This window comes from Hylaeus anthracinus, unplaced genomic scaffold (assembly GCF_026225885.1).
Source record: "Hylaeus anthracinus isolate JK02 unplaced genomic scaffold, UHH_iyHylAnth1.0_haploid 3, whole genome shotgun sequence".
In the NCBI taxonomy this organism is placed as follows: Eukaryota; Metazoa; Arthropoda; class Insecta; order Hymenoptera; family Colletidae; genus Hylaeus; species Hylaeus anthracinus.
In genome coordinates, this window is record NW_026535284.1 from 15,450,335 (window position 1) to 15,477,266 (window position 26,932).

Here is a 26,932-nt window from a genome sequence, read left to right on the forward strand (position 1 = left end):
CGCCAAGGAGAATCGGGCCACGGCCGAAGACGATAGGTCAGAGGCTACGTGAAGCGTTCGCGATACTCTAGTACTCCCTAACGAATAAGTGATACCATAGAGTAGGGCTTCTTAAACTTTTCCATTCTACCCGTGTATGATTGTCATTTTTATTCGCAACACAAATAATATAATGTAAAGATACGTAAATATTTTGCGATGATTTATTGCTGAGACAACGATATATTTATATATATGTACATATGGAAAAGTATAGTTTTAGAATTTGTTTAGAAACGTACAAAAATATGAAATTAAAAATTGCAGAAAAAAGTTGTAAAATTGTATTTATTATAGTCGCAAAAATTACGTACCCTAGTTTTCGTCAAAACTGTATTTTTTTGCAATAACTTGAATAAAAAAGAACGTTAAATGTTTTACATCAAAATCTCGCGACCTATAGTTGAAGAAGCCCTGCCATAGAGAATAAGAAAGGGTTGCGTCTCCGCGATAGATTCTAGCCAACACCACCGCCATGGTTCCCATGGACTTCTACGTTCTCCAACCCCGTGCTGCTATTTTAAAAACCTTCTTCGCAAGAAAAATGTGGCAACTCGTACGGTAGACATCGATTTTCTCGGAACAAAAGTTTTATTTTCACCCGAAGGTAGCCAGCTCGGTTGTCGCAACGTTGCAAACCCGTTATTACCAACGAATCGATGCCAAAGGTGACACACACTCGGTTCGAGAAAATTATTATCATCGCAACAAAGACTGAAAGTCGATACCTACGGGCCACATCGTCTCTCGCCCTCCGTGGTTATTACACGTCACAACGAACACCTTCTCTCGAACGACGTGCAAGGTTCCCCTGAAATTCAAATACGTAGCTGGCATTCTTTTCGATAAATCACGAGCGAAATCGAGCGAGGTTCTCGCGAACGAGGGAACGTTCGATTTTGGAAAGTTGATTTTCACCGGAAGCGGCCCGTCCCCGAACGTTGCCGGTTTCGAGGATAGCCGACGAGAAAGGCTTCGTAGCTTACGTTCCACGCGTAATCGAGATCCACGCGCGCGTACACCTTGATTTCTCCTCGAGGGGAAGTGGAAAAGGGGGCGGAGATAGGAAATCGTAGGCTGGCACGAACGAGCAGTTAGGCTCGGTACAAGAGTTTATTAGGGTTTATTTACAAGGGAGCAGCTTGCACAGCGATAGGTACGCATCATCTTCGCAACACAAGCATCAACGATACAACGGTCTACGCTAACGCTAATCGCCCCGCGGCGACGATAATCGTCGATTAAGCTATCGCGGAAAAGGCGCAAAGCGCCACGCGTTATTTTCAGATAACGCCGAACGATCCCCGTCCCGATAAACTGTTCCAGAGATGGGCAACATTTAAATCGAACAATAGATAACGAATAAACGCGGCGTCCACGCGGTCAAATAGTTATTCAAACAAGCTTTCGTTTTCGTTCGATGCAAATAAATAATTTAATTCTACGATTCGAGCTTCAATTTTTACCCGGTGTCGGGCGTAATCGTACAAATAATTACGATTACGCCCGACACTGTTTCTACCCAACCAGTAACAGACGAAACGAGGCATCTTGATTACTCGATGATATCCTTTTAAGAATTTTGCCCAACTCCGGAGCGTCCGGGCGCGCTTTGCGCGTTTTTCCACGTCGAGTACGGAGTCGGAACATAAATAACGATAACGGTAAGTCATGATACGGAAATATACAACTTATATTACACGAACGGAGCCGATGTTACCTAGGGCCTGTAGTAGAATCCATACCTATATATAACTATATACATTAGACGTCGCCGTACAATGTATCGTTTTAAGAATGCATATACGTGCTGTATTTAGTCGGCCGGTTACTGCCTCTCAGGATTGATCGGCGATCGTATGTACAGCGCGTCCTTGTTTCTGTTTCCCGACGCGTCGGACAAATCGTCGATTATTCCTTCGCGTCTGTTCGTAGAACTCGGTAAATCCGTGGAAAGAAAAACGCGATCGACGAAACGAAACGCGTCTGTGCTCGCGATTACACCGGACCAGTGGCGCATCATCCTACGGGCGAACTCGTTATTGTCATTTGTACCGGAGCTCTCGCCTGGAACACGTACAACGCGATACACGGGTACACGTGTCACGTGTAAGTCAATTCAACACTTCGCGGTCTCTCGCGGCTCAAAATTATCCCAAACGCAACTTTAAGCCAGAATTAACAAGTTTCTTTGCTCGAGCAACTCGGTACGAATTTAATAAATACTTACTTGGGCGACGTCGATGATACGTTTCTAAAAATCAATTCGAAACGAAAAATTTCAGTCGACAATTTGATATCGGGCCCGCGAAGGTACGATACGCCACTGCGCCGAGCGTTCGGTCCAGCATCTTTCGGGTCGCGACTGTCGTAGGCACCTCGAGATCGACTAGTCACGCGGAAGGACCGACCGTCGGGGGTCAAAGGGGCTTCTTTTCTCCGTCGTCGAGCCGACGATAATACCACAATTACCGCGGCTATTCACCGGGCTGGCAGATTTCATCGGTCCTCTCAGTGTTTCGTCATCGCGCGCGATCCAAGTCGACGACAGCGTCGCGGACAGGCGTCTACTATCCCGGTGCTTCCCAACGTGAAAAGCCTGGAACGTGGCTAACGGATGGTTGACTTTGATCGCGTGGATCTCTGCCGATCGAGAACGTAAGCCGTGGAAATGTTAGCCTTTCGCGACGATGTCGTAACTCGGAAACGTCGGGAAGCACCGGGTTGGGACTTTCCCAGGGCGAACGAAACGTCGATGAGCGAGCGCGAGTGGTCCCGAGTTGTTGGAGCGACGATCGAGAGCGTCGCGAAGTCGAGAGGTTTCGATTCTCGCGGGGACCCGGTCGTCGGGACGCTATGGCGACTACGAGGGCGAGAGGTCCTGCGCGTCCCTGCCGAGACTATCGGTGGGCGAGGGTGTCGCCCTCCTGGCGGGCGAGAGGGATGGTCCGACAGGGGTGGAGGACTTGGGAGTGGCGGGAGCTGTGTGATAAGGCGAGAATCGATGATGCGCCAGGGCCAGAGCAGAAGGATAAAGGGGACGAGGGGCTGCCGGGCCCGTCGTCGTCGGATTCTGCGAGCTGGAGGCTGCCAGCTGCTGCTGCTGCTGCTGCTGCTGCTGCTGTTGATGATGAGCTGCGGCGAACAGGGTCGGCCCGATCGACGAGGCCCACCACAGATGGCCGAGTTGCTGCTGCTGTTGCTGCTGATGCTGCTGCTGCTGCTGTTGATGACTGGTACCCGCGGGGGACGCGCCAGGGTAGACCAAAGCGGGACCCACGAGCTGAGCGTAAGGACTGACCGCCACTGCAGCCGCGGCGCGCAACAACATCTGAGACCTAGCTGCCCAGAGCGCCTTCTCCTCGAGGCTGAGGTTGCTCAACGCGCCCGCCTGCAGCTGGTCCATCTCGAAAGGAAGTCGATGGGGAAACCTCAACGTCTGCTGTTCCGCCAACATCGACTCCATCGTCTCCCTGAAAGGGAAGCTGCTCTATTATGCACTTTGCCCCCTAACGGAAGGGACCGGGCCCTAGAGCCTTCGCGATAGCTACGAAGTCACGTATTGCACGGAGAGGGAAACGTCCTCTGCGTGTGGTCGGACCTTCCTCGCCGTACAATACACCGCCTAGCGAACTCCTCGGTATCCAAACATGTCAAAGATTTACCTCTCGAAGTCTGTGAGACGGGACGAGTCCCGAAAGCCCTTCGCGAACGGGTTGCTGTCGATCTTGAGCTTGGTGATCTGAAACAGAAAGAACGCCGTGCGATTCGTGGGCGAGGATCGGTGAAAAAACATCGGCGATTCGGCCTTGGGCCTCGCGATCACTCGGTCGTCGCAAATTCCCTGATCTTATTATACCGACGCGAGAGTGGCTTCTCTTGGAAATTACGTCACCGGATCCCAACGACGCGTGACGGAAAATGGCCGGCTGTTTCGAAACGGTTCGTTCCATCGATCGAGAGTCAACGGCTCGTAAAATTAGAAGAAGGCGGCGAAACGATCGACTGGCCGGGACGATGAGAGAGACGGAGGGGATGAACTACCCGGGGGGAGGTTGGGAGAACGATCTTGTTTTTCGGTGCTCCGATTCCGTTTGATATCGCAACGCGTACGTAAACATCGACTCGTTGCTGCAAAGTTTAACCCTTTTAGCTCGGAGTCATTTCGTTGCAGAGTGTGCAAACAGGGAATCACGTCGTATTATACAGGTTGTTCCCGGATTAAGTAGCCAAACATAAAAGATGAATTTAGGACCTCGAAACAAACAAAAATTTCCTTGTATACTTTAGTACGCGTATCGCATTTTTATTTGATGTTTCGCGACGAGAAGAGATACCCGAGTGCCAAAGGCTTAAAGCATCCACAGAATTAGGCTAGTCTTTTACTCGAGATTTTTATCTGGATAAGACTTTTGACCGTCTTCGGTTGGTAGCAGCCAGGGGAACGAGCCGCTAGAAAGAGGCGACCTCTGGACACCCTCGCGGAAATCCACCCTAAGTCGTCTGCGCGTCCCGTGACGGGGGTTTCGCGTTACCCAACAACGGGGGCCACCCACGACGCGGAGGATGCACAGGTGGCCCCGGTCAAAGTCTACGCGTTAAATTAGCCGGATGACAAGATCCTTTCCGTCGCTTCCGCAAACCCTCGAAGAGCTCGGTCTCTTCTCCGTCGTGAGACTCCCCTTCGACGAACGAGACTTTCCCATCTTGAACGAATCGGGGGTAGTAGAGAAGACGATAAGGTCGATCACGGTCAGACTAGTCCGATTCGATGCGTTGCGTTGCGACGTCTGCGAGTAGATCGAGTCACCTGGTCAGCCGCGGTAGCGAGTGAAAAAGGAAAACAATGGCGCGGCGCGCGTTACCGGGTGGTTGGATGCTCGCGTCGTTCTACCGCGTTCTCTCGGATGTTCGAACGCGACGTAGGAGCGATCTACGACAGCGTGGTTTATTTGTTCGGTAAAAGGAGCCGCTGGTCTGAAAGGCCGGTCCAGAGGGGAATTGGAAAGTCGGGATGGAGAGGTTAGAAGAGAGGAAAAAGAGGGACGACAGAGTCGGTGTCAAGTGGGTGGTCCAATTACCCTACGGTTTCGCGCTCACGAGCAGCACGTGCAGCCTGGTAATAAGACTCTTTCCTTCAAAGCCGAGGCTAAGCCGCGCTAAGCCCGAAGCTGCCTCGGTTTTAGTTACGATTCCGCTGACATCATTAGCCAAACATCTGGCCCACCTCCGCCGACAGCGTCCTCCTCGTCGTCTAGCTACTTCCACGTCGTTCCGTTCCGCTACGCTTCTATCCGCTCTCCGGTCACCGCCGCTCCCTTTGCCCTGCCCAACCCTTCGCTCTCTTCGTCCTTCTCCCTCGCTTGGTCGTTTTACGATCGCTGCTAGCACGCTACCCGCCGCGCTAATATCGCGGACGCGTCTTTGAAATCGACCCACGGTTCGCTACTTGGCGCGAAACTTCCTCTTTGATATCGTGCAGCTCGTTTTACGCTCGTACCCGGCCCACTTCGACGCCGACGGCGCAGCGTCGTCTTCTCGCCACTGTCCCGGAACGTTTACGTATCTATCGTCGACCGGCGGGCGACGAGCGTCGATTAATTTAGGAACTCGACGCATCTGCTTGGCCTCTTCCTCGGTCCGCGTCGGGACGCGCACGCTCCGAGATTCTTTCCCTCGAGCGAAACGAGCGGTACGGGTCGATTCGCTCGACGCTACCCTTTCACAGAAAAATACCCGGACTCCTATCGCGGGTTCTCCCCGCGACGGAAAGTCGATAGTCCGACAACGAGCGAGCCTCGAACCCTTGTTCGCTCGAGACACCTAGAGATCGACGGCTCTACGGAGGCGCGAGCAGGAATGGCGACGAAGTTATACGATTTCGCTGACACGGGCCGACCAAACGGTTGGACCACTTCCCAGACCGATTTACATCGTCCACGGTGGACACGCTGCTACTCGCCGTGATAAATTTCCTCGCGCGCGACGCTCCTCTCTCGACCGATGCCAAACTATCGTCGGGACGAATAAATCGCCCCAGTCGCGTACCCGCCAGATATTTTACTCTATATCGGGTGGGATAGCGGTAACCGCGAAAAAAAATTGCGGAGATTTTTGTCCCCGACACGGACCGTCGGCTGTAATTGAAAATTAACGGAGAGTCCGCCGAGCCCTTAGTTAGAATTTAGTCGACTTTTTTTTCACGCGGAATTAAAAGTATAGCAGAACCGAGATGGTTTCTCGCGCGAACAAAGTTCGTTGCTCTTTCGTGTTTCGCGAGCGTTCGGAACGAGTCCTCGGTTACAGAGGGCCCGCAAAAGGGCGGCGAGCGGGCCTCGGACGGAAGAAGAAAGGACTCGAAGGAGTCACGCGATACCTGGAGGCGTGAAATTCGTACGATTCCTCGCGGGGACACGCATTGAAAGCACCAGTTCTTTCGGGGCATAAAGTAATTTTCTGCGAAACGGAACAATGCCACGGACTCGACCCGAGGTGCCGAGCCTAAGGACAGATAGCCGATCGCCGATCGAAGGACAGGTAGCCAATTACCGTCCAGCTGCGGAGCGTCGATGAAAATTGAGAGAGAATTTGCGAACGCGGTGGGCGGTGTTCCCTCTCGGGGGGCTGATCGGTTCCCTCGGACTCGAGGGAATTGCGATCCCGATGCCGCGGGTTTGGCTCGCGTGCGTTTCCGCGCCGAACCAGGAAACGCGCTCGACAAAAGCATCGAGTTAGCCGTGCCAGCAAATTTCGCTGCTCTCGACCCAACTTCAAAGGCGCGGAATTTCTTTAGCGTGATAAATTCTTGGTACGAATTCCTTTTTTCCTCCTTACGTTTGCTTCGTGCAAAATGCGAGCGCCGAAGAAGGCAGATGGACTCTCGGGACCGTGACGTTCGAGGTTTATTTAATACTCCATTTAGACGAAGAGCTGTGCGCGACTTTGTCGGCGAAAGCTTCGTTCGAGTCTACGGTGTTCTGCGAATGGTTGAGAACCAGATTGATCAGCCGCGTCTTTCGAATTTCCCGCTTGGGTAGCTGCGAAAAAAGAAGCGGCATTCCCGGTTATCCCGGTCCTCGGTCCCTCGGCGGAGGCTTGCCGAGCAAAATGAAGCCGTAGGTAATTGAAAGGGATGCTTTCGCACCCGGGCCGCCACTAATAATAGATTTAATAGAGACGCGCACGCTCATCGAAGAAGGGGTCCCGCGCTCTCGTCTCGCTCGCGACTATTTAGTGCCGCTTGCTCCCTCCCTGTCACGCTTATCCGCCTGACTTCCTCCCCCCCCCCCCCCCCGCCGCCGCTTTCATTTTTCCATTCGATTCTGAACGTTGTTGTCCAATAGCGACACTGTCTTATTTCTGCGTCTCGTTATACTATTTCTAACTGCCCAGTCTCGAATCTAAAAGTAGTGTAAAAATACCTCTAAAAGTAATTTAAAAAAGAAAAGGGTTAAACTAAAGCGAAATATTCGACACGAGGCCCGCGTCCCTTTGTCTGGCCATCTTCTTGCGGGCGCGGAACGTGGAATCCAGGAAGCGTGCACGTTCGCAAGGACGGACGGAAAGGTGGCGGAATGGCGTTGGCCGTACGTGGTCGAAGCATGGCCGTCGCGGCGCGCGTACAATCGTGATCGCGAGGAGAGCGCGCGCGTGTTCGCTGACCGAGCAGCCGCCAACGCGCACAGCCGCCGTGTGTGGCTTCCAGAGGGCCTCCTCTCCCTCCTCGTCCCCCCCTTTTGCCCTCCCCCCCCCCTCGGCCTCTCCCGCGCCACTGTCTCATTTGAACGCGATTATTTATGTTTTCTTTCGTTCGTGCACGCCGACGCCGACGCCTGCAGCCACTAAAACCATCGACTCCTTCTTCTTCTTCTTCTTCTTCTTCCTCCGCCTCCTCCTCCACCTTCTTCTGCTTCTGCTTTTGCTCCCGCTCCCTGCTTCTCGCCCACCTCCTCTCTTTTTCCGCGCTTCGAACCTTCTCCTCCCGACGGATTCGCGATCGTTTTCATCGGGTATCGACGTTCCTCCTCCGATCCCCTCCGTTCCCGGTTGCTCTTCACGGAATTCACGAAACGTGAAACGACTTAGCAGACAGTTGCCCCCGTCTCGCCGTCGAGCAGCCAATTAGCCGAAGTACGAAGCCACAAAGTACAAAGATAACGACCCGCGATTTATTGCCACGGGAATTTTCCGGCACGCTGATCGCGATTACGATTACGCCGCAATTACGCACTCCGTGGAATTCGAGTTCACTCCGAGACGGCTCGGGGACGACGCTACGCGACAGTTTGTCCCTCGCTGGCCGAGTCCAGATATTAGCCTGTACGCGAGCCGCGTAGACACCAACTTCGTATCTAAGAAACGACTCGAGCTTACGCTGATCGTAATCTCACCGAAGCAACCCTTGCGACGTTTCGTCCTATCGATACAATTTTTATTTAAGTTATGGGATAGTCGTAACGGGAACGACGGAGCGACCGAGTCTCGAGCACGCGATAACGCTTGGCGAGTCCCTTCGACTTTCTCCGAAGAAGCTCTCCTTCTCGTAAATCTCGTTTCGATCCCTCGGCAACTCGCGCGCCCGCGCCCTCCCCGAAACCGCAGAACGCAATCCCCGACGCGCCGAAGAAACTCACGGAACGTTAAACGTTCCTAACGATCTCGAGAAAGAAGGCGTGCCTGTCGAGTTTATCGCGAGGCGTCGTTGGACACCGAGCCGCGGAAACTTACGAATCCTTTTCCGACTAGCTGGCACCGTTCCAGATTTTCCTTTTGCTCCGACGAGCGTAGACAATGTCGACCAGGGACCAAGGATTTGCTACACGACGACTATTTCTTGCCGCCAAATAGAAGGGAATCGTCGCGAAGACGACTTGGCCGCGAAGAATGAGACCCGAAGGTGACTGTTCCCGCCTTTTTCCGACCGCGAATTAGAACGGATAGATCTCAGCGGAACGGAAACACGCGATTCTTGATCGCTACGATTGCTAGATGCCATTATCGATCGGAGGGCTAGTTACGCCAAGATCAGCGTTATCTCCGGACAGACGTTATTCGATTCCGAACAAACACGTCGAAACGACCGCCGCGTCCCGATAAGTCGGAGAACCGCGAAATCCGAGGTGTTCCGAAGCGAAGTGGACCGGAGTCCGCTAGGTGCGCAGGTCCAGGCTCGCGGGAAGCGCGAACGGCGAGTTCGGATAATAGACGAGCACGACGACGACCGAGACGATTAGGAGGGGAGGCAAGGAGAGACGGAGGAGACGACATCAGCTGGCGATAAGGAGCCGGGGCAGAACGGATGGAGGAATAGCAGCGGCGAGCGTGGCCAGAGGGAAGAAGGACGGCAGTTAGGTTATGAATTATGACGCGGTGCGAGAGCGAGAAAGACGAATCGAGTCGGTCTTAGAGGTCGTTACGAGAGAAGTCGGCAGCCAGGGACAAGAAGAAGGCAAAAACCGTCGGCAACGATACGTAGTAGCTCGCGCACGGGAAGTGGCGGTCGTGGGTGAAAAAAAAAAAAAAAAGAAAAAAGAAAGAAGATGAAGAAACGGTTGGTCGTCCCCTGCTAAACGAGCGCACCCCTCGACGACGACGACGACGACTACCAAGACGAAGGACAACACCGAAGACGATAACGACGAGCGATGGGAGACGCGCGAACCGCGACGAATGACTTTCGTGACGGCCGGCTGAACGAGACCGCGTCTCTGCCAGAAACTCTCCTGCTGCTCGTTTCCGTCTCTTCTTCGCTCCCGAAACGCCAGCAAATTCGTTGGCTCGCGGCTATTCGCTCTTTTCCATCTTTCTTCTCCACGGTAATCATCGATTCGAGCGACGATCACGCAACGCCTTAGATATCGATACGTGGCTCCCGAGTCGGACTCGCGATCAGGAAGCGGAGTTAGGTATTCGATACACCTGGGTATTTTAGGTATTTTTTGGTAAACGCCATCGTGAAACCGTAGCAAAGAAAAGTCGACAGCACGAACGAACGGTAATTCCACAGGCCGGTCGTTCCAGACGAAAAAGAAAGAGAAGGGTGAAGCGGATGGACCTGAGAAAGCGGGAGATGCGAAAGAGTGGATAAGAGGACAACAGAGGATAGGGCCGAGAGAGGGAATAAGCTGGCTCGAGGTAATTGCCGGGGCATCTCTTCGCACCTCATCATCGTCATCAACGGCCGCGTCGTTCTCTCGTGGCCGTCGTAGACAAGGAGGGTGGCTCGCCCCGGACCACCCGTTAGCGCTTTGAAGCCGCACGATTGCCTCGGTTTTCTCGCCATCGAAACGACCGTCGGCATCCCGGATTCTTCCTTCCTTTATTAAGAAGTAACCGCGGTGTCGTTTATATCAATTGCGAAACGAACCCGTCTACCTCTATTTTCACCTTTTCCACTGTCGTCGCGCGACCACGAAACCGTTTGACATTTCCATAAACGTGGAATTAACGACGGAAGGAACAGAGTTATCCTCGAACGCTCGCTCGACGCTTGTAAATGAATACAGGGACGTTTCCGTAACGACGCCGTCGAGGATTCCGATCGTGCGGTTCGCTCAGAGAGCAAAGAAGAAAAGGGCGTCTGTCGGAAATCGGGGTCCCCGCGCGGAGACGCGAGGCATCGCGACGCCCGTGGAATGCGAACGAGCCGCGCGGGCCGGACCACACGTGAGGCGGTCGCCCCTAAACGACTATCGTAAAATACGATAATGCTCGTCGCTCTCGTGATCCGAACGCGGAATCCGAACTTGGACGCGCGCAAGAAGAATCGTCGCGAGTCTAAATCTACGACACCGACGTTGGCTAAATGGTCGCGTGCCACGCGAGCTAGCGCTTAGACGCGGATGGGCAAAATTCGGATCTGCATCGGAGTCTTTCGGTGAATTACAAAATTACCGAGTGCAACAATTTCGACAGAGGACTGTATCGAGTCTATTTCTAACAAATTGAATTTGCTAAAAGTGACCAACGCGTAGAAAATATAAAAAGAGTAACGAAGCGTGTACGTGCACACGGAAAAGTAAGATGAAAGGGGTGAATGAAGAAGTAGGAGGACGACGATTTGTACGTTTGAATCGGTAGAGAGGAAACGATTAACCGAAGCGAAAGTCAGACTAGGGAGACCAGTCCCGAGGGCACGCGGGAGACAGCGTCGAACCGAGGGGGCTGCTCTGGGAGCCCGTGAAAAAAAGAAAAGAACCCGGAAGAGGAATAAGAAAACAAAGAGCGAAGGTAGAAGGAGCGTGAAACGAGCGGGAGAGTGGCGGTAGGGAGAAACAAAGCGAGACACTTACGAGTTGATTCTGATAGGCGGTGACAGCGGTGAATATGGCCTCCGGGAATATGAAGGTCTTGTGAGGCTCCTTCTCGAGGTCCGTTATCGGCTTGGCCGTGCCCGAGTCCGGTCGCTTCACCAGGTGGATCCTCGGCTGGTATTTGTGCATCGAGTTCAACACCAGCTGCAAATCGTTTGCGATTTATCAGAGGATTTACAGCGCGGTATCCTCAGCGAGGATGCGTTTCGCAAATAAACCGTGCGGATTTCCTCGTAACAACCGAGTCACCGGGTTAAACGTTTCCAACGACCGCTTCGAAATTTCAAACAGACGGCCTCGCCCGAACCGCGTGCAAAGCTCGCGTCGTAAAGCGTGCAAATATACCGCGGAGAACGCGTTCCTATTTGGTTCGCTCATTTATTTACGATAGCGGCTAGAAGATTTCTTTTAGAAATCTCGGATGGGAAGTTTTCGAGAAGGATCTTTATCGTTCTGCCGAACAGGCTCGGGAAAAATCGACGCGAAGGAAAGGGTGCGAACGAAAAGAGCCCTCGTACGGCACGAATCGTCTCGAGGAACTATAGAGTCTCTAGTATAGATCGACGATACAAGGGGATCCCGATGGAAGAAAAAGCGTATGAATTAGGAGCACTTGGGTGCTCTCAGGCATTCCCCGCTTACCATTCAAAAGAATCACTTTGCCTTCGTCTGGCAGCGTGTAACACCCTGAATACTAAATGAGCACCGTGAAGAACCGCTGGCCCGATCGGAGTTCCTATTTACGTCAGTCATCCGACGAATTAAGGGCCCCGCCGCCGCCAGAGAGGAACGGATGCCCGGGAGAGTCACGACAGTGCCACCAACACCACGGACCAGAAGAGCAGAGAGGACGCGATCCACGAATCGAGGAAACGCCTCGGTGCCGTCACCTAACCAACCCGATTTTTTTCAAAGGCCGTTCGTTCGACCGACAAAACTAAGTGTCGCGTGTATCCTAGCTATTCGTTGGGAGATGTTGTTATGTTACACCAAGAAAGAAAAGAGCAGCGTTGTTTGCGAGATCGGCCGATAAGGGAACCGTGCTCGAATCGCATTCCCTAATGGATTTACGCTTTTGTGGGCAAACTGTTCGTTACCGGCAATTAACGAAACCGCGAAACAAATGTTTCGGTGCGAGAAGTGGTTGATTCGGGCTAATTAAAGGTGTCGGCAATTTCGCACGGAGATCCATGAATATAGAACGATACGAGGACGTATCGTTGCCTCGCGAGAAACGATATCGTTCGAAAAAATGCATAACGCGTCACGGCGATGGGGTTCCGTGAAGTCGGTCGGAAATCGAATCGGGTCAACGGTTAAGAATCGGTCGACGTCTCGGCGCCTTTCCACGGAGTTTTCGCGACACGCTCGATCGAACTCGCATCCGACAGCCGCAGTCGGCTGGACGCAACCGAAATACGCGGGTACGCCATAAGGATACTCACGTGACCGTGCCTGTCCATGTCATTGTTGGTGAGCTTGACTTTCTCGAAGGAGACGACCTGCTTTCGTAGCTGCTCGCCCGTAAAAGGCGAGTCCGGGTGCACGTAGAGACGCGCCGGCGCCGGGGGATCAGCCTTTCCAGCTACCAACCAGGAGCTCCTGTGATAAGCGTATCGATACCTCTTGTTATCCACCGGGACGATGTCCATCAGTACCGCGTATCGACTGTCCGGTTTCAATCCGTTGAACGACACCCTGCACGTCGGGAACATCCTCCTGCGAACGAAACCAAGCTGAGAAAAGAGATCGTTTCGGCTCTCTCGCGGTTCGATCTTTTATTCGTCGATTCCAAGCGGTAACGCTTCTTAAAAAGGGAGTCGGATATCCAAGGGTGTACCGGAACCCGATACGAGGGGTATTCGAGCCTCGCGTGGGGGTCGCATAGAGCCAAGATCTCAACAATTGTGAAATTTGTTGGTTTTTTGTTCCGAATGTTATAGACAACGAGAAAACCGGTCCTTCCCGTGAACGACGCGTTCAGGAGTTACCGATGCTTCCGCTGCATCGACGTAGAAGAACGTACGCAAAAGACGGCTTAGGTATAGATTACAAAAAAAAAAAAAAAAGCAGCGTCGTACTCGCACGATCATTATTTCATTTTGTCCAGCGTCGGTCCGATTACTTATCATTATCAGACAGACCGTGTATAAGATAATGTGTAGATAAATACACTCTTTTCCTCTCGTCGCTTCAAACTAGGCATGTCAAACGCGGAGAGTTAGATTCATTAAATATTACGGTCCGCCTGACCTCCCCGTTACGAGCCTTTTCATTCGCTAAGAGCATCAATCTTCCATTAATGTAGAGCGCTTGGAAAGTTGAACCAACACAGTTTAACGCGTTAACGCGAAAGAGACGCGTACGATGTGCTCTTCGGGAAAACGATGCACCGTTTCGGTTCGAACGTTCTCGAGAAATTTTGTTTGTATTGCCTCGACAAGCCGCGAGATTCGGTGCCAATTTGAACACGCTGATTAACAATTAACGTCGCGATACTGGTCGCGATACTGGTCGCGACAGATTCTTTGGGATCGCTGAATGATTAAAAAATGTTGTATTTCGCTCGCTGCTAGAATTCAAGATTCGGGATAATCGATGGTCGAAGACGATTCGTGGCAATTTTAGGGTTAACACCGCGACGGTGTCGGTGGTACAGAGGGGCGTAGGGGGCAGGGAGCCCAAGAGGAAGGGGGGCAGAGGATGGGGCTGGCGTGAATGTTTTGCCTCGGAGGCCAAACATTAATACCGTGTCGGGCCCCCCGCTGCTCGACCACTAAAACGCGGGGACACCCGCCGATCTTATCTACGTCTTCTCCTCGGTCCTTGTCGACTCGGTATGCATTCATCCCGCCAGCGCCACGAGTGTGAGTAATGCTTTTATTTATCAAGCCGTCCTTTGTTAATGAATTGAACTCGGCTCGCGGGTGAAGGTGGCCCCCTTCGATTCCCTCCCCTCCCCGCCTGTAACAACCTCGCCCAGTCCTGAGAACCGTTTCTCAGCGCGCGCCACGGAATCAAGGGGGGATCCTTTTCGTCGAGTCGATCTCGTTAACGAACCTCGAAATCCTCGCGAAACTATACTCGAGAAAAGGTCAACGAAACGGCTCGTAAAAAAATGTGGAAAGTCCGAGTAATCGGACGATCGGATCGGATAGACATCGAGGAATCGAAGCTTCAACGAAAGCTTCGCGAATTCCCTCCTTCGGAAACGTTGACGCCCACCACGCGAACGTACGGGATCCGTCGGAGGGTGGAGTGGTCGACGAGAAGGGAGGATTCCGGGAGGAAAGAAGGGCGAACGAAAGGAAGGGGGGGGGGCTATGGTCTCCGCTCTGCCCTTTAAGTCTCTGCAAATAACGAGGAAGAAGGGGAGAGGGTGGAAACAGAGGGGAGGGTTTGGAATCGGGCGAGGGTGGTAGCGAAAGGTCGCGAGCGGAGGAACGAAGGAACGGGGGACGGTAAGTCGACGGCTGAAGGGAGCGACGAGCAGCATCGCGACGCAGATCTAATTACTAACGCGCGACTAAGCGTGCAGCGCGGGGTAGCGGAACCCCTTTGGGAGCCTCCGAGCGTCGAGGAGGAGCGTGGATGTTGCCGTCGCGGCGGGCAATTAGGCGCGCGTCCGCCGCGTCGCATCTTCTCCCGCCTCCCGACGCCTCGACAGCCCCGTCCCCTTTCTTCGAACTTCCTTTTTCCGCCCCCGTCTAATTTCCCCGTCAAGGCTCGTCACTCGACTCGCTTCCGAAAAACTCCAAGATTTTCTTTTCGGAGTGTATCATATTCCCTCAAAACACTGTTTCATCAGCAGTGGGTCAATGCTCCTTGTGCGTTTCGATAATCGAACGTTCCCGCGGATATTAATTACGCGATTCCAATTTCGACGCTTACGCGTCGCACGTACGACCCTTCGAAGGTAAATAGAGGAAGAAGACAGAGTCGCGAGACGCGCTCGGTGAAAGGCGGCCCTCGTAGGCCTCGATTCACATTCCAGGGTGCGATACCTGCGGGTATCTCGACACCTCCGCTTGCTACCAGTCGTCTCAAGGACCTTCGGAAATGGGCGCAAGCTTGGTGTCTACAACCGACTAATTGACCACCCCTCGATATAGCAATTTAATCTTTTCGGTGCTTTGCTATCGAACATTTCCAACATCGATTATCGAATTTCGCCCGTTAATCAAATAAGCGCTCAGCGCTACAGGACGCTTGCCTTCCAGTCTTCGTGATGATCATCTCGGTGCCCAACTCGTTGAATTTGTCCCACAAGTCTTTCGTCTCGAGATGACACACCACGTGCCTCAGCTCCTCGCAGTTGGACCGCTCCTGGAGTAGGGGATTGACAGGCGACGAAGCTTTCCCGCTCGTACTTCCGGTGTCGTCCGTCTCCGGGTCGTCTTCCGCTACGATCGATTCTTGAATCGCCGGGGCACCGCGGACGACGCCAGAGACGCTCGGTTCCCTCTCTGAAACGCACACAAAAGCAAAGTTTAGATTTTTAGGTTTTCACGTAAAGTACGCGTAAAGAATTTCTACTCGGTTATCATTTTACTCGACCAACAGCGGAACAAAGTACCAACGACTTCCGATACGTTTTCGTCGGCTACGGTAAGAAATTATGTTTGGCCCCCGGGGACGAAGGAAACGCCTCGTCCGTCGACGAAGAACGACCTCCGTCTGTCGTAGTCGCGTCGTCGACGCGTTTTTTTTCCACTTGTCGCAGTCATTAAAATAGACGGTTGTCGGAGTCGAGTCGAAAACGTGAATACAGTAGAGACTCCCGTATCCGAACTAACAGGGAGACAACAGTGGTCGGATAGTGGAATTTTCGGATAATAGAACAATTACTTTCTTTCGTATTAAATATCATTTATTCAAGTAGAAATGAACAATATTGAGCTTCTCTCAACATCTTGGGTTCCCCATTACGTTTTAGTCACCAAGTCACATAAATTTTTGATATCTTGTGAATTATTTGAAGAACACCAAGAATGCGAGTAACGCGACCTGGAATTGCAACGACCGCGATATTCGTTCGTAATAGCAGAAATCCAGAGGAACGAATCAATTTAACGGACGTTCGAGGCGCGCGAGAAAAAGAAACGGTACGACCGCGTTTTGTTTCTCGCCGATAAAAGAGAAGACGACGGGTATAATTGCCGATAAATCGATGTAGCCGCGGTAATTAATTGTTGCATCGGTGCTATCCAGGGGAAACGTCGAGTTGCGTGCGGATAATCTGGCAAATATCTCGGTGTACTGAAAGGTTTCCAGCTGGAAGCGGTTAGCGCAACGTAAATACAGTCTCGGCCGGCCACGAGAGCCTCCGTGGATGTTTTACGACTAAAACTGGCACCGCGAAAGAAAATTGCCGTTATTGTAAGTGGTAATTCGTAGCTAATGTCCTGCGACGCCGCGGTTCTTGCGAGAACGTTAGACGGCAAATACAATGAAGTCGATTCTTTCGCTAATTAACGGCCGACCCCAACAAGGAGTTGCGTAAACGCAATCACGCGAGGACAAGAGGGATCATCGGATCCTTGAATGTTTGCTTACGAGCGGAATCCATAATTTTCAGGAATTGGCGCGAGTTCACGCGTTTCGCCAAAGTATTCGCAACGCGATCGACCGAAATGGCGGCTAGAACCGCGGGCAGTGTTCTCCAAGCGCCGCAGATCGCGATCCGCGAAACGCTCGCGTAATTAATCGATGCCGCGAGATCCAAAGGATCCTTTCCAAGGATCGTTTGCTCTGTGTTTCGCGCGGGTGTCGAAGCCGGACTGTAACGAAACGCGAGCGACTAAATAACGCTCCGTCTTTCTCGCGTCCACGATCGTTAAAGGAAGGTATCCGTGTCCTCGTCAGCGAAGATAATAACGCCGACGCGGTAGCGGCTGAAGGAGGATAATTATCCACTTACGACGGAGCTTATTTTAGTTTAGCGTTGTTATCGTGATTAGTATTATTTTATTTCTCTTTCACGCGGACGTTCCGTGCAGCATCGCCTTGCCCGCTTCGATTCTCTGTAACTAATCGGCTACCGGTCGCGCAAACCGTGTAAACGCATATAAACGATGCAAGCATAAAACGACCAAGGAAACACTGTGTGCGATGCGCGACGATGCGAGCACGAAACGCGAAAAGAAACGGCGTGTAGGCGCTCACGTACGTACGTCTAACCCTCGATTTAAACGGGAGATTAGTTTCATTACCGTGTAAATAAAAATCATGTAAATCGGGACTACCGTTTGCATACGAAACGAGAAGATAAAGAGCCCTAACGCTCAATTAATTATATTACGTATTTCCCAACGTAAATTTTACACTTTATTTTCACGCGCAAGGTACAGTCTGTCTCGCAAGACCGTGTCGGATATATTTCTGTTAATATTTATATATCTTTACGAGATTTTATATGGGTCAAATCTACACCTAAAACACCTGTCTCGCGTGCGGTTCAAAACGGTATTTACAACCGACGTTTCGACCCGTGCATTTCGATTAATTTCATTTAAACTAACGTTTTCACGTGCACGGTTGCAATGACTGTTGTTTTTTTTTTTTTTTTTTTTTTTTTTTTTATCTCTAGTCGTCGGACTCGCAAGCAGAAGATGCTATCGCGCGGATTGCCGCGTAACAGGTGTCGGTGAAATCTTAATTATAATCATCGACCAAGATATAGTAAACAGAGAAACATTTTATATCGGTCTCTCGACTTTACAGTTTATCGCTATACACTCGAGGGGGCCATAACTCTTATCTACGCGTACCGACATATGCGCGGACGTTTGTACGATCGAACGGTCGTACGATTTTTACTCGATCGCCGCGAAACCTTTAATTCCACGATTCGAACGCCGGTCGCGCTTTATTCGAAATTTCCATTCAGACGAGGGGTTTCGGTCATTCTCGTCGACGATCAACTTCGAGTTTCGTTAAAGGACAAAGGAACGATTAGTTTCTCGCACGAGCCATTACCGGGGATAAATTGATAGCCGGCACCTGACGTACCCACCGGCTCGTCACTTCCTAACCGCCCATTACCAACTTTATTACGGTTTCCAACAACAACGACGCCCTGTCGACGGAATTACGTGGTGTACGCGTGCTCGCAAATCCCAGAGAAAAGACGGTATCGAATCGATCGTTCTTTACCTTTCGGGTGCATCTCGCGTCGTTAAACTTTGCTAATCGACGTCGTGCTACACCGATACGGGACACCATTTTTCCGGAACTTATAAATTTCGAAATTCCCACGCGACGCGGTGCAAACTCGTCGGATAAATCGTCGAAGCGAATGCTTAGTGCTGTTAACCACCGTGCCAGGCTGGACATTTTCAAGGTGGACGCTCTCGAGTCAGGAAAAAAGCCCGGCTGCAAAGAGTTAAACGATTCGCTGATCGATCGTCGGGCCGCGTACCGATCCCAGTTAACAGCCGACGTTAAACCGGAACGAGTTTCACTCGGCTAATTGCCAGTGGAAACGAAACGATTTCTTTCGGGTGCTGCCGCGATTAGCTTAGCTGAACCGCGACAGCAGGTGCCGCGACGACCGATACCACGAAATTATCGCGAATAAATTAATAATAAATACCGGCCACTTTAGTGGCTACTTTCGCACGAGATTCTCAACGTCGATGCCTCGCCGGCCTTAAACGTATTTCACTTAACGCGATTTCGCGCGCTTAAAAATTACTTTCGCTCGTTAAAGTGATTCTCTTCGCTCGCGAGAGCCGAGGGCTTCTTTCGGCCAATGGGTCGCGTCGTTTCACGAATCCGCTGCTCGTTGCTGGTATAGATGGTTCAGGAATTCTTTTTTCGATAATGTATTTATAATACGATACTTGTGCCGATTGTCGATCGCACACGGCGCAACCGTTTTGAAATTAGTGTTGCAAACCGTTTGCGCTCTTTGTTTTGCCTACTCCACTAGCTCTCAAAACTAGTTTCAGAGTGCTTTGAAACTGATCGGTTGCGCCCTTGTACGATCGGCCTAAGGGAAAAAAACACAAAACGTTCTTGCATCACGCTGTTGGAACTCCCCAATTGCAGGCTAGATTTCACCGGCCTTAATGATCGCTATTGAATCAGATTAGAATTTTTAGAAACCAAGCGCATCTTTGTGACCCGGTGAAAGAAGTCGATGGCTCAATTTGATCGTAGACGATCGATGAACCTGGATGTCTGTTAGCATGTGTGCGAAAGGTTGGGACGTGGAGGGAGAGGCGGTGGTCGCTGGAGGCGCGAATAATTATTTGCACGGGAATTTTGGCGCGGCGGTAGCGGCTAATTGGCCGGTCAGGAGAGGTTAGCGCGATGTGTGGTCTGTCATCCGCGTATTTTTATTCGACACGGCGAACGGCGGTGTTAAACGACTGACGAAACGGATGACGAGTCGTCGGAACGGTCCGTGGCTGCGCGTCTGCCGACTTTCGACCGACTTTACGACCGACCTCGTCAAGTGAGTTACGGTCGCGAGTGCGCGCCGCCGGATCAAAGACGCGAACCAGGACAGATTGAAACGCGTCCCACCGCTAATGTCCTCCCACGATCTACGACAACGACGCCTCCACCTCTCGCCTTTCCTTTGCTTTCCTCTCCGCGATCTCGTTGCGAGCCACGTTGCGAATTTTCCCCGCGATTTGCGACCCAACGCGACTCTCTGGCCAGCGATTCCGCGATATTTACGCGGGACGCCTTTGCCAATCGTCTTCCGACCGCAGACCGCGCGCGATGTTCCTCTCCTGTTTCCCTTTACGGTAAGGTCTCTTTAAATGCACGAGCTCGGGACTGAACTTGTGCGTTCATCGTACAGTTCGTGCACGAAGACCTAGGGGAAGAACTCCTGGACCCCTCGAGACGTTTCTGTGCGTTTATCGTAGAGAAAATTGTGCATTTAAGGAGATTTGAACGTATCGACTTTACTTTACTGTACATGGATCGCCACGCCAGCTTTTCAGAGCGTCGCTACGCGATGTCCAATTACGCTGTATTTTTCGAGGCTTGGCTACGCCAAGCACCGAGGTGTTTATCTGATTACGACAGTAAAACTGCGTTCGATCGATCAATCTGTCGACAGGTAATTAAAAGAGGCACCTTGTTTGTTCGTGATACGTAAATTAATCTGACCGTGGCGTGGTACGTTATCTATAAATTACTCTCGATGGAATTCCCACGCACCTTGAGAGCATAACGATCGATCGATCAAGTCTAATAATATTCGGCGTCTTATCGAAGCGTGCTGCACCGAAATAGATTAAATATCTGTACTTTCGACGGTTTATATATTTTAATTTTTAAGCAATTTTAAAAGAAAACAACATTTTTATTACTAGATCGCGTCTTCGTCGTCATCGTTGTCCTCTTCGTACATTAGATGGTATTTACTGGCAACTCGTCGGTAGCCCTCCGAACCGTTTCAAGAGTTTGCTCAAGAGACCATGCAGCCGGGAAAGAACGTCGCCGTAATTTTTCTGTCGTTTCTAGTCGTGCTTCGGACTCGAACAGTGAACACGACGGGCAGCGATCGGTTTTACTCGAGTAACGGCGCACGATATAATTCCGGCTGAACCAACCATGTCGCCCCGTTTCACTGACCGTCCACCGGTCTATAGGCATCGAACAACGAACAAACTCCTCGCGGTTGACGTAGTCCAAGACTTCCAGGTAAGTCTCCGCGTTCTCCCGACAAAATCCATTTATTACGATCAAAATAAATTTTCTATATATATATATATATACATTATACGCGAATATTATACGCGAATGCACGTAGCATTCGTTGAATTTCTCGAGCGTGTAACGTCGAGAGGCCCGCGTCGGGCGTGTCAACGATCGTTTAAGCGGCGAACTGGTCCAGGTGGGCGCCCACGAAATTGTATGTGGGTCGATGTCGTCGAGTCGCGACAAAAGGTGACGCAGAAGCACACCTAACCGCGTTGCTCGTCGTTGGTCGTTACCCCAACAGAGACGAACGTCGTCCTCGTCTCGGAGTCGAGCTTCGGGGCGCCTAGAGTAACGGTCCGGACCACCGTGAATCCGATCGCAGAGCCTGCCGGCGTTTCTCCGCGATTTCCACTCGTTGTCGATCGCGGACGGAAAGGGGGGGAAATAAATCTCCGAGTCGATTGAACGATCAACGATCCAGGAGGCGAGACGATAAGGGTCGTTACGGTTTCCGGTTGTTTCGAGGCGTTCCCCGTAGCTCGGCCTCCTCCATCTGGCTTCGAGTTAATCGATCCCGAGCCGATTCCCGACCGGTCGTAACTTCTGACTCGGTCGACGCGGCGTGTCGTAGCTCCCCGCTTAACTAAGTCATTGGCTATTTGTTACAGTTGACACTCCGACGAAACCCTATACGCCGGCGTGAAATTTTTTTTCTCGTCGTCGATGGCCTCGTGAAAACCAGCTACCGTGCAGGGCCTCGTCCGAACTCACAACTGCTCTCGTTCGCGTTGCGATTTTAATCGAGGTAAGAGGAACTCGCGAAAAGGTGGACGACTACGCCCCTAGCACTGGCTGACTCGTAGCGATTACGTTCGTGGACGCTCTCCGAGGATACCCGTCAACTCCTCGCAACGCCGGAGTTTCAGTAGTTTCGAGATAAAAGGATAACGCAAGTTTCGCTTTTTAGAACGAGTTCGAGTCGCCACGCACCGCTGCGGACGCCTGGCCGCCATTTGCATCAGTTCATCAACAGACCCCGATCGCGGCACACGTGTGCTTTCTGGAGCCACGATGTTCTCCGTGGTTTGAAGCGCACCGAATTTGTGCTACTTTACGACTACCGACGGACGCTTATTTCAACACGGTACAGACACGTGGAGCTAATTGCGCGAAGAATTTAAGTGTCATCTTCGACGACGTAATAGTAGGGTTGATTCGGTAAACGAAAAGGGTCGTCCAGAGTTGGAGGAAGTCCATCGCAGGATTAACGAGTCGAAAGTCCGTGATCAGCGATTTGTTTAACAATATCCAACCCCCGAGACATGCCGGGTCGGTGACGGTTGCGGGTAGTGGGGTCGGGGGTGTGCTCGAGGGTGGAGAGGGTGGAGGAGGAGGCAGAAGCGCGTGTCCCAACACACGTGTACGCATACGAGAGTCTGCTGGTCGATTCATCGCGCCGTTTACCCAAGTTTATTTGGGAACGACGGTCCGTTTCCGTGGGTGAATTGCACCGTGGCCAACCGTAAATTTCGTCCGCGTAGAATCTTCGTGGGCGATTATTCGCCGCGGGCGTCCAAGATACGCGATGATGAAACCAAACACCGAGCCGAGTCTCGTTCGGACGGACGTCTGGCTGGGCAAAGCAGCCACGGTCGTTTCCAGAATTCCGATGAGACACCTCACCTGGTCCGCGTCGCGAAACGACCGTTTCTCGCCCGAGGAATTAACGCCCGAGAATTCTCGCCCGCAGGGGCAGGGAGGGGACGCGGGACGGGGGGACACTCGGGACTTCATTCAGAACGTTGCCCGCTAAATAATTCATTAACAACAGGATCCCGTCCTATTCTTTTCGCTTCTTTTTGCTCGGCTACGTCCACCTCCGTACCTCCAACGGACACCTTCTCCCCGACGTTAACACAACCGCTGCAACGACGACTCTCCGCGTACCCTGATTACCTCGCTCCTTTATTATTCTTTCCAACTACAATAATTTGACTCGAGAGATACCGCAGACTGCATCGACGAGCCCAACTAGCAGATCCAAAACCAAACACCGTATCGTCGCTTACGCGAAACAGAGTCGCGTTTTAATACCCCGAAAACCGTCTCTGGAAACGGTTGCGCGTCCGAGATCGGGGCCAACGGCGCGGCGCCCGACCGGTATTTATCGAGAAAGACGAAAAACGGTCGACGACGGAAAATATCGTCTCGGACGAGTATCCTTTATTTCCCCCTTTTTTTTTTTTTTTTTTTTCTTTGCTCGTTAGAAGAGACGAAAGTGGCAGGCCATTATACGGGACCTGGACAAAAACGATCTCGTTTCACGGACTAGCCGAAAAAAGACGCGTCCCGTGACGTTTATCTCGATATAACGAGCCACCGCGATGGAATTTTTACGCCGAACGTTACTTCGGTAGCGAACGACTGGCGAGGATGTCGACACGTTCTCGGGATCGTGTCGGATTTATGCTAGAATTCCAGTCACATTTTCGCAAGTTGGACACCGCATCGAACACTTCGCACCGGTCAACGTATTTATTCTATCACTGTCCCTGACTTCTACGTTCCGGCGGAGCCCTCGAGGGCTGTAGCGATGTTTGTAGCTACAGTACGGGCTTAGCAACCCCGAGTTACCCGAGCTAGAATACATGACAAGTAAGAGAGACTGCAAACAGTATTAAAACAATGCGGAAGTCATGTAAGACAATGATAAGAAGAAGGGAAATAATGGAATGGACCTAGTCAAAGTCCACGAAAAGATCTGCCGTGGCGAACACGTCGAACAGCCTATCCAACTGGTAATTTTCAAGGATTGGATTCGACGGTACGCTCGCCTTTCACGCATTCATACGTACGCTATCGTCGCAGCTACCTGTTCCCGTGTTCTTCGAACGACGAAACCGAGATGACGGCGCGCAGTCGCGAGAGCAATTGGTCGAGAATCGTTGAGAATCGAATTTCGATTTCGCGTAACCAGCCGGAAGCACTCACCGTGTTGATGCAGTTTCCCGCCGCCGACGGCCTGTTGCTGCAACTGTTGACGATGGTGCGGCTGTTGTAGCTGTTGCTGGCTCTGCTGCGCCGCTGACGCCTGCGACTGCTGCTGTAGCTGCTGCTGCTGCTGCTGCTGCTGTCGAGAGTCTCGAGCCATGATGGCCGCGATGCTGAAATCGGTGGCGCACTGACGGTTCGAATTGCAATTGTTGTTCAAGTTGTTCAAGAGGCTGCTGTTAGGCGAGGGGCTGGAGCTCTCGTCGCCGTCGTCGCGGGTGCAACCGGACGACAAGCCGGTGGAAACCGTGGAGGCGGCGGTGCCCTCAGCCTGCATTTTTCTTCCAAGAAACAGATGTCGAGATTCCTCGTCGTCCTCCTCGCTGCCGGCTCCTCCGCCGCCGCCTCCTCCTCCTCCACCTCCGCCTCCAGCTCCTCCGCCGACGCCGCCACCCCCGAACGAAGACAGCGTCAATCCGTTTCTCTTCCTACCGGCGAGGCCTCGCGACTCCAGCAACATCACCTCGCCCTCTGCCTTTCGTACCTAGCGCGTCTATGATCCGACTATTATCGAAACGAGCTGACCGCTGGATTCGCGCGGGCCAGTCTTCGGTGCCGATTCGTTTCAACAACACTCGTTCCGCCGATCCTTCCGAGAGGAATCCTCGACATCCTCTCGGATGATCGGGTCTCCCGTCCTGGTAGACGACTCCGCGGCCGAATCGAGGCAACGAAGACACCCCAGGTGACGAACGATGACGCGACTCGTTACGTCGAGGCTCGAGGGGCGCGATGACGCGCGCGCATCGCGACGACACCTCGATGTATCGGATTCCGCGGACGAGTCGCAGCGACGGTGATATCCCAGCAGCGTTTCCGCGCACGATATTTCCGTGGAATACGAGCACCCCGACTTCCGGCGATGTCGTGCCCGTTCCGATTCGCGACGATCGGCAATTCCTCGAGCCCGGCAAAAGTTGAAGCACTTGAATGGAAACAATCGACGACGACGACGACGACGACGGACACTGAAGCGAGGACGAAAGCCCTGGGTGGTGGCACTGGACGAGCCGTCGGCGTCGGCGAGTCGCGTTCGATTATGGTCGCGATATCGGCGCGTATATCGGTTCCCGCGAGCGTGGAGAGCGCTCGAGTCGAGCGGAGAGCGCGGACAGAGCGAGAAACGAGAGAGCGACCGGTTGCCCGACAGACTGACCCGCGCCACCGGCGGTCGGCTCCTCGTTTCGGCCCCCACCCCCGACGCTTCGCGGCTCACGAGCTCGATCGTCCGCGTCGCGGAGCCGCGGGACGCCAGGAGAGAGCGCGCGCCACTCGACGCACAGGGTGAGAGACGACCACGAAGAGGGAGAAAAGGCGACGGTGGTGAGGTAGGCGGCACCCTGCGATCCAAGCTCCGCCCGAACGATCAGCACCCGGCTCCGCCCGCAGCCTCTCTCCTCCTAGGAATTCATCCGAAAGCACCGTCGACCACCTTATTACCGCTTCCGTCCTCCTCCGATCAATTAGATTTCTCTCTCGTCCGATCGCCAACCCGGCAGCCAGCTGTCTTCGTCGGCAGACGGGGAACATTTTATTCGAATAATAGACGACGAATAAAAGCAAACCGTAACCCGAGCGTCCCAATTATCGACGCGTTTTGCGCCAATCGGAGCCACCCTGTCGAGCCGTCGTCTAGGATTATTACATCGTAGCTCTTGTGTTCGCGGCAGAGTTGACGCGTCGTTTAATATACCTAAACGGGCTCTGCCTTTTGCTAGGCTGAAGCGTGGAGATGCGAAGATAGCTTCGGACCTAGCTACTATACACCGAGGCGAGAAGTTAGCGCTAGAGGCTCCGATTCGGTGTAGCATTATCTCCTCCGTATACACCCATCTTGTTCGATACAGGAGGATTTATCGTAGACGCGGCTAACGTTCCCCTCGGCCGTCCAGTTTAATACGTGGACAGGGCTGTCTTCTAGATCACCTATAGATAAGAGTTTCGCCCATCGCGGTGTACCGTGCGCGAGTTTGCCGGAATGGGCTCGATACGCGTTCGTTTCGTTCTCTTTTTCTCGATTTCCATTGGTACCCGCGACAACGGGAACGTTACCGATTCCGCTACCAGAGACGTCGGCGCTAATGGTGGCGGTCGGCGATGGTAGTGGTAGCGACAGGCAACGACGGTGACCGTGGCTGGTGCGATGGTGGTGGTTAGCGACGATGGCGGGTGGCGGTGTCGGCGACGGCGGCGACGGCGGCGACGGCGGAGGCGGCGGTGGTGGTGGTCGTCGCGGATCGTACGTGCCTCCGCCTCTTGCGGTTCCCTCTTGCTCGCGAGTAATCCTTCCTCCTCGTCGGCCACCGACTAGTTCCCATCCGTTCGTCCTCTTTTCTCCCGTCCAGGTTGTTTCTTTCGCCACGGTCGGCCTCCCGTTTCTCCTCGAGCCACCGAGAGCCCTCTCGCGTGGTCTGCGCGCACGAGTAACCGAGAAGGGTGGTACGGCATTACGGTTTGGTACGTGGCATTCAGCCACGGCAGCTGCCATTTTTTCTTACGAGAGGGGGCAATTGCTGACAGGTTCTGCTTTCCTCTCCCCGTAACCTACCGCACCGGCTCACCGTCGTCCCTCTCTACGTCGCTCTTTCGCGACCATCTTATCATTTCGTACAACTTTTCGTTTCGCGTGTACGTAACTTCTCGATTAGAATTAAAATGTGATCGCGTGCTCGAGAATCGCTCGCCGTGGCATCTGCTTATTATTAGCTGCGCAAACAAGATACCCGCTTTTCTTTTTTTCGTGCGCGCGAAGAAGCATTTGAATCGCAACTGCCTTCCCGCCATTTTGGATCACGGTGGCACCGTCGGTTTGTCGACCACCTTCGGGCCCCAATAGCTTCCGCTTATTATTCCCTACGCGAACG

At 52.6% G+C, this 26,932-nt stretch overlaps 1 protein-coding gene across 2 annotated transcripts; it reads right to left on the bottom strand.

Moving 5' to 3' along the window:
* Positions 1 to 859: 859 nt before the first annotated feature.
* Positions 860 to 25,531, bottom strand: LOC128893946 (T-box protein H15-like). Of its 2 annotated transcripts, none has more exons than XM_054155272.1 (6): positions 24,009 to 25,531; positions 15,565 to 15,817; positions 12,797 to 13,070; positions 11,331 to 11,495; positions 3,705 to 3,781; positions 860 to 3,512 (listed from the first exon to the last, which is right to left on the bottom strand). In XM_054155272.1, the coding sequence occupies exons 1-6, from the start codon at positions 24,526 to 24,528 to the stop codon at positions 2,903 to 2,905; spliced, it is 1,899 nt and encodes a 632-aa protein (XP_054011247.1). In that variant the 5' UTR covers positions 24,529 to 25,531; the 3' UTR covers positions 860 to 2,902. The 2 variants fall into 2 exon arrangements, with proteins under 2 accessions (XP_054011247.1, XP_054011246.1); XM_054155271.1 differs by having other exon boundaries at positions 860 to 3,524.
* Positions 25,532 to 26,932: the final 1,401 nt, after the last annotated feature.

What these genes read in the sequence shown, in the direction of transcription:
- LOC128893946 (XM_054155271.1), bottom strand. Translation starts at nt 24,528, where the DNA reads ATGTTGCTGGAGTCGCGAGGCCTCGCCGGTAGGAAGAGAAACGGATTG. An exon ending in ATCATCACGAAGACTGGAAG is followed by an intron (nt 13,071 to 15,564) that starts GCAAGCGTCCTG and finishes TTTCGTTCGCAG; the next exon opens with GAGGATGTTCCCGACGTGCA. An exon ending in ACATGGACAGGCACGGTCAC is followed by an intron (nt 11,496 to 12,796) that starts GTGAGTATCCTT and finishes AACGATTTGCAG; the next exon opens with CTGGTGTTGAACTCGATGCA.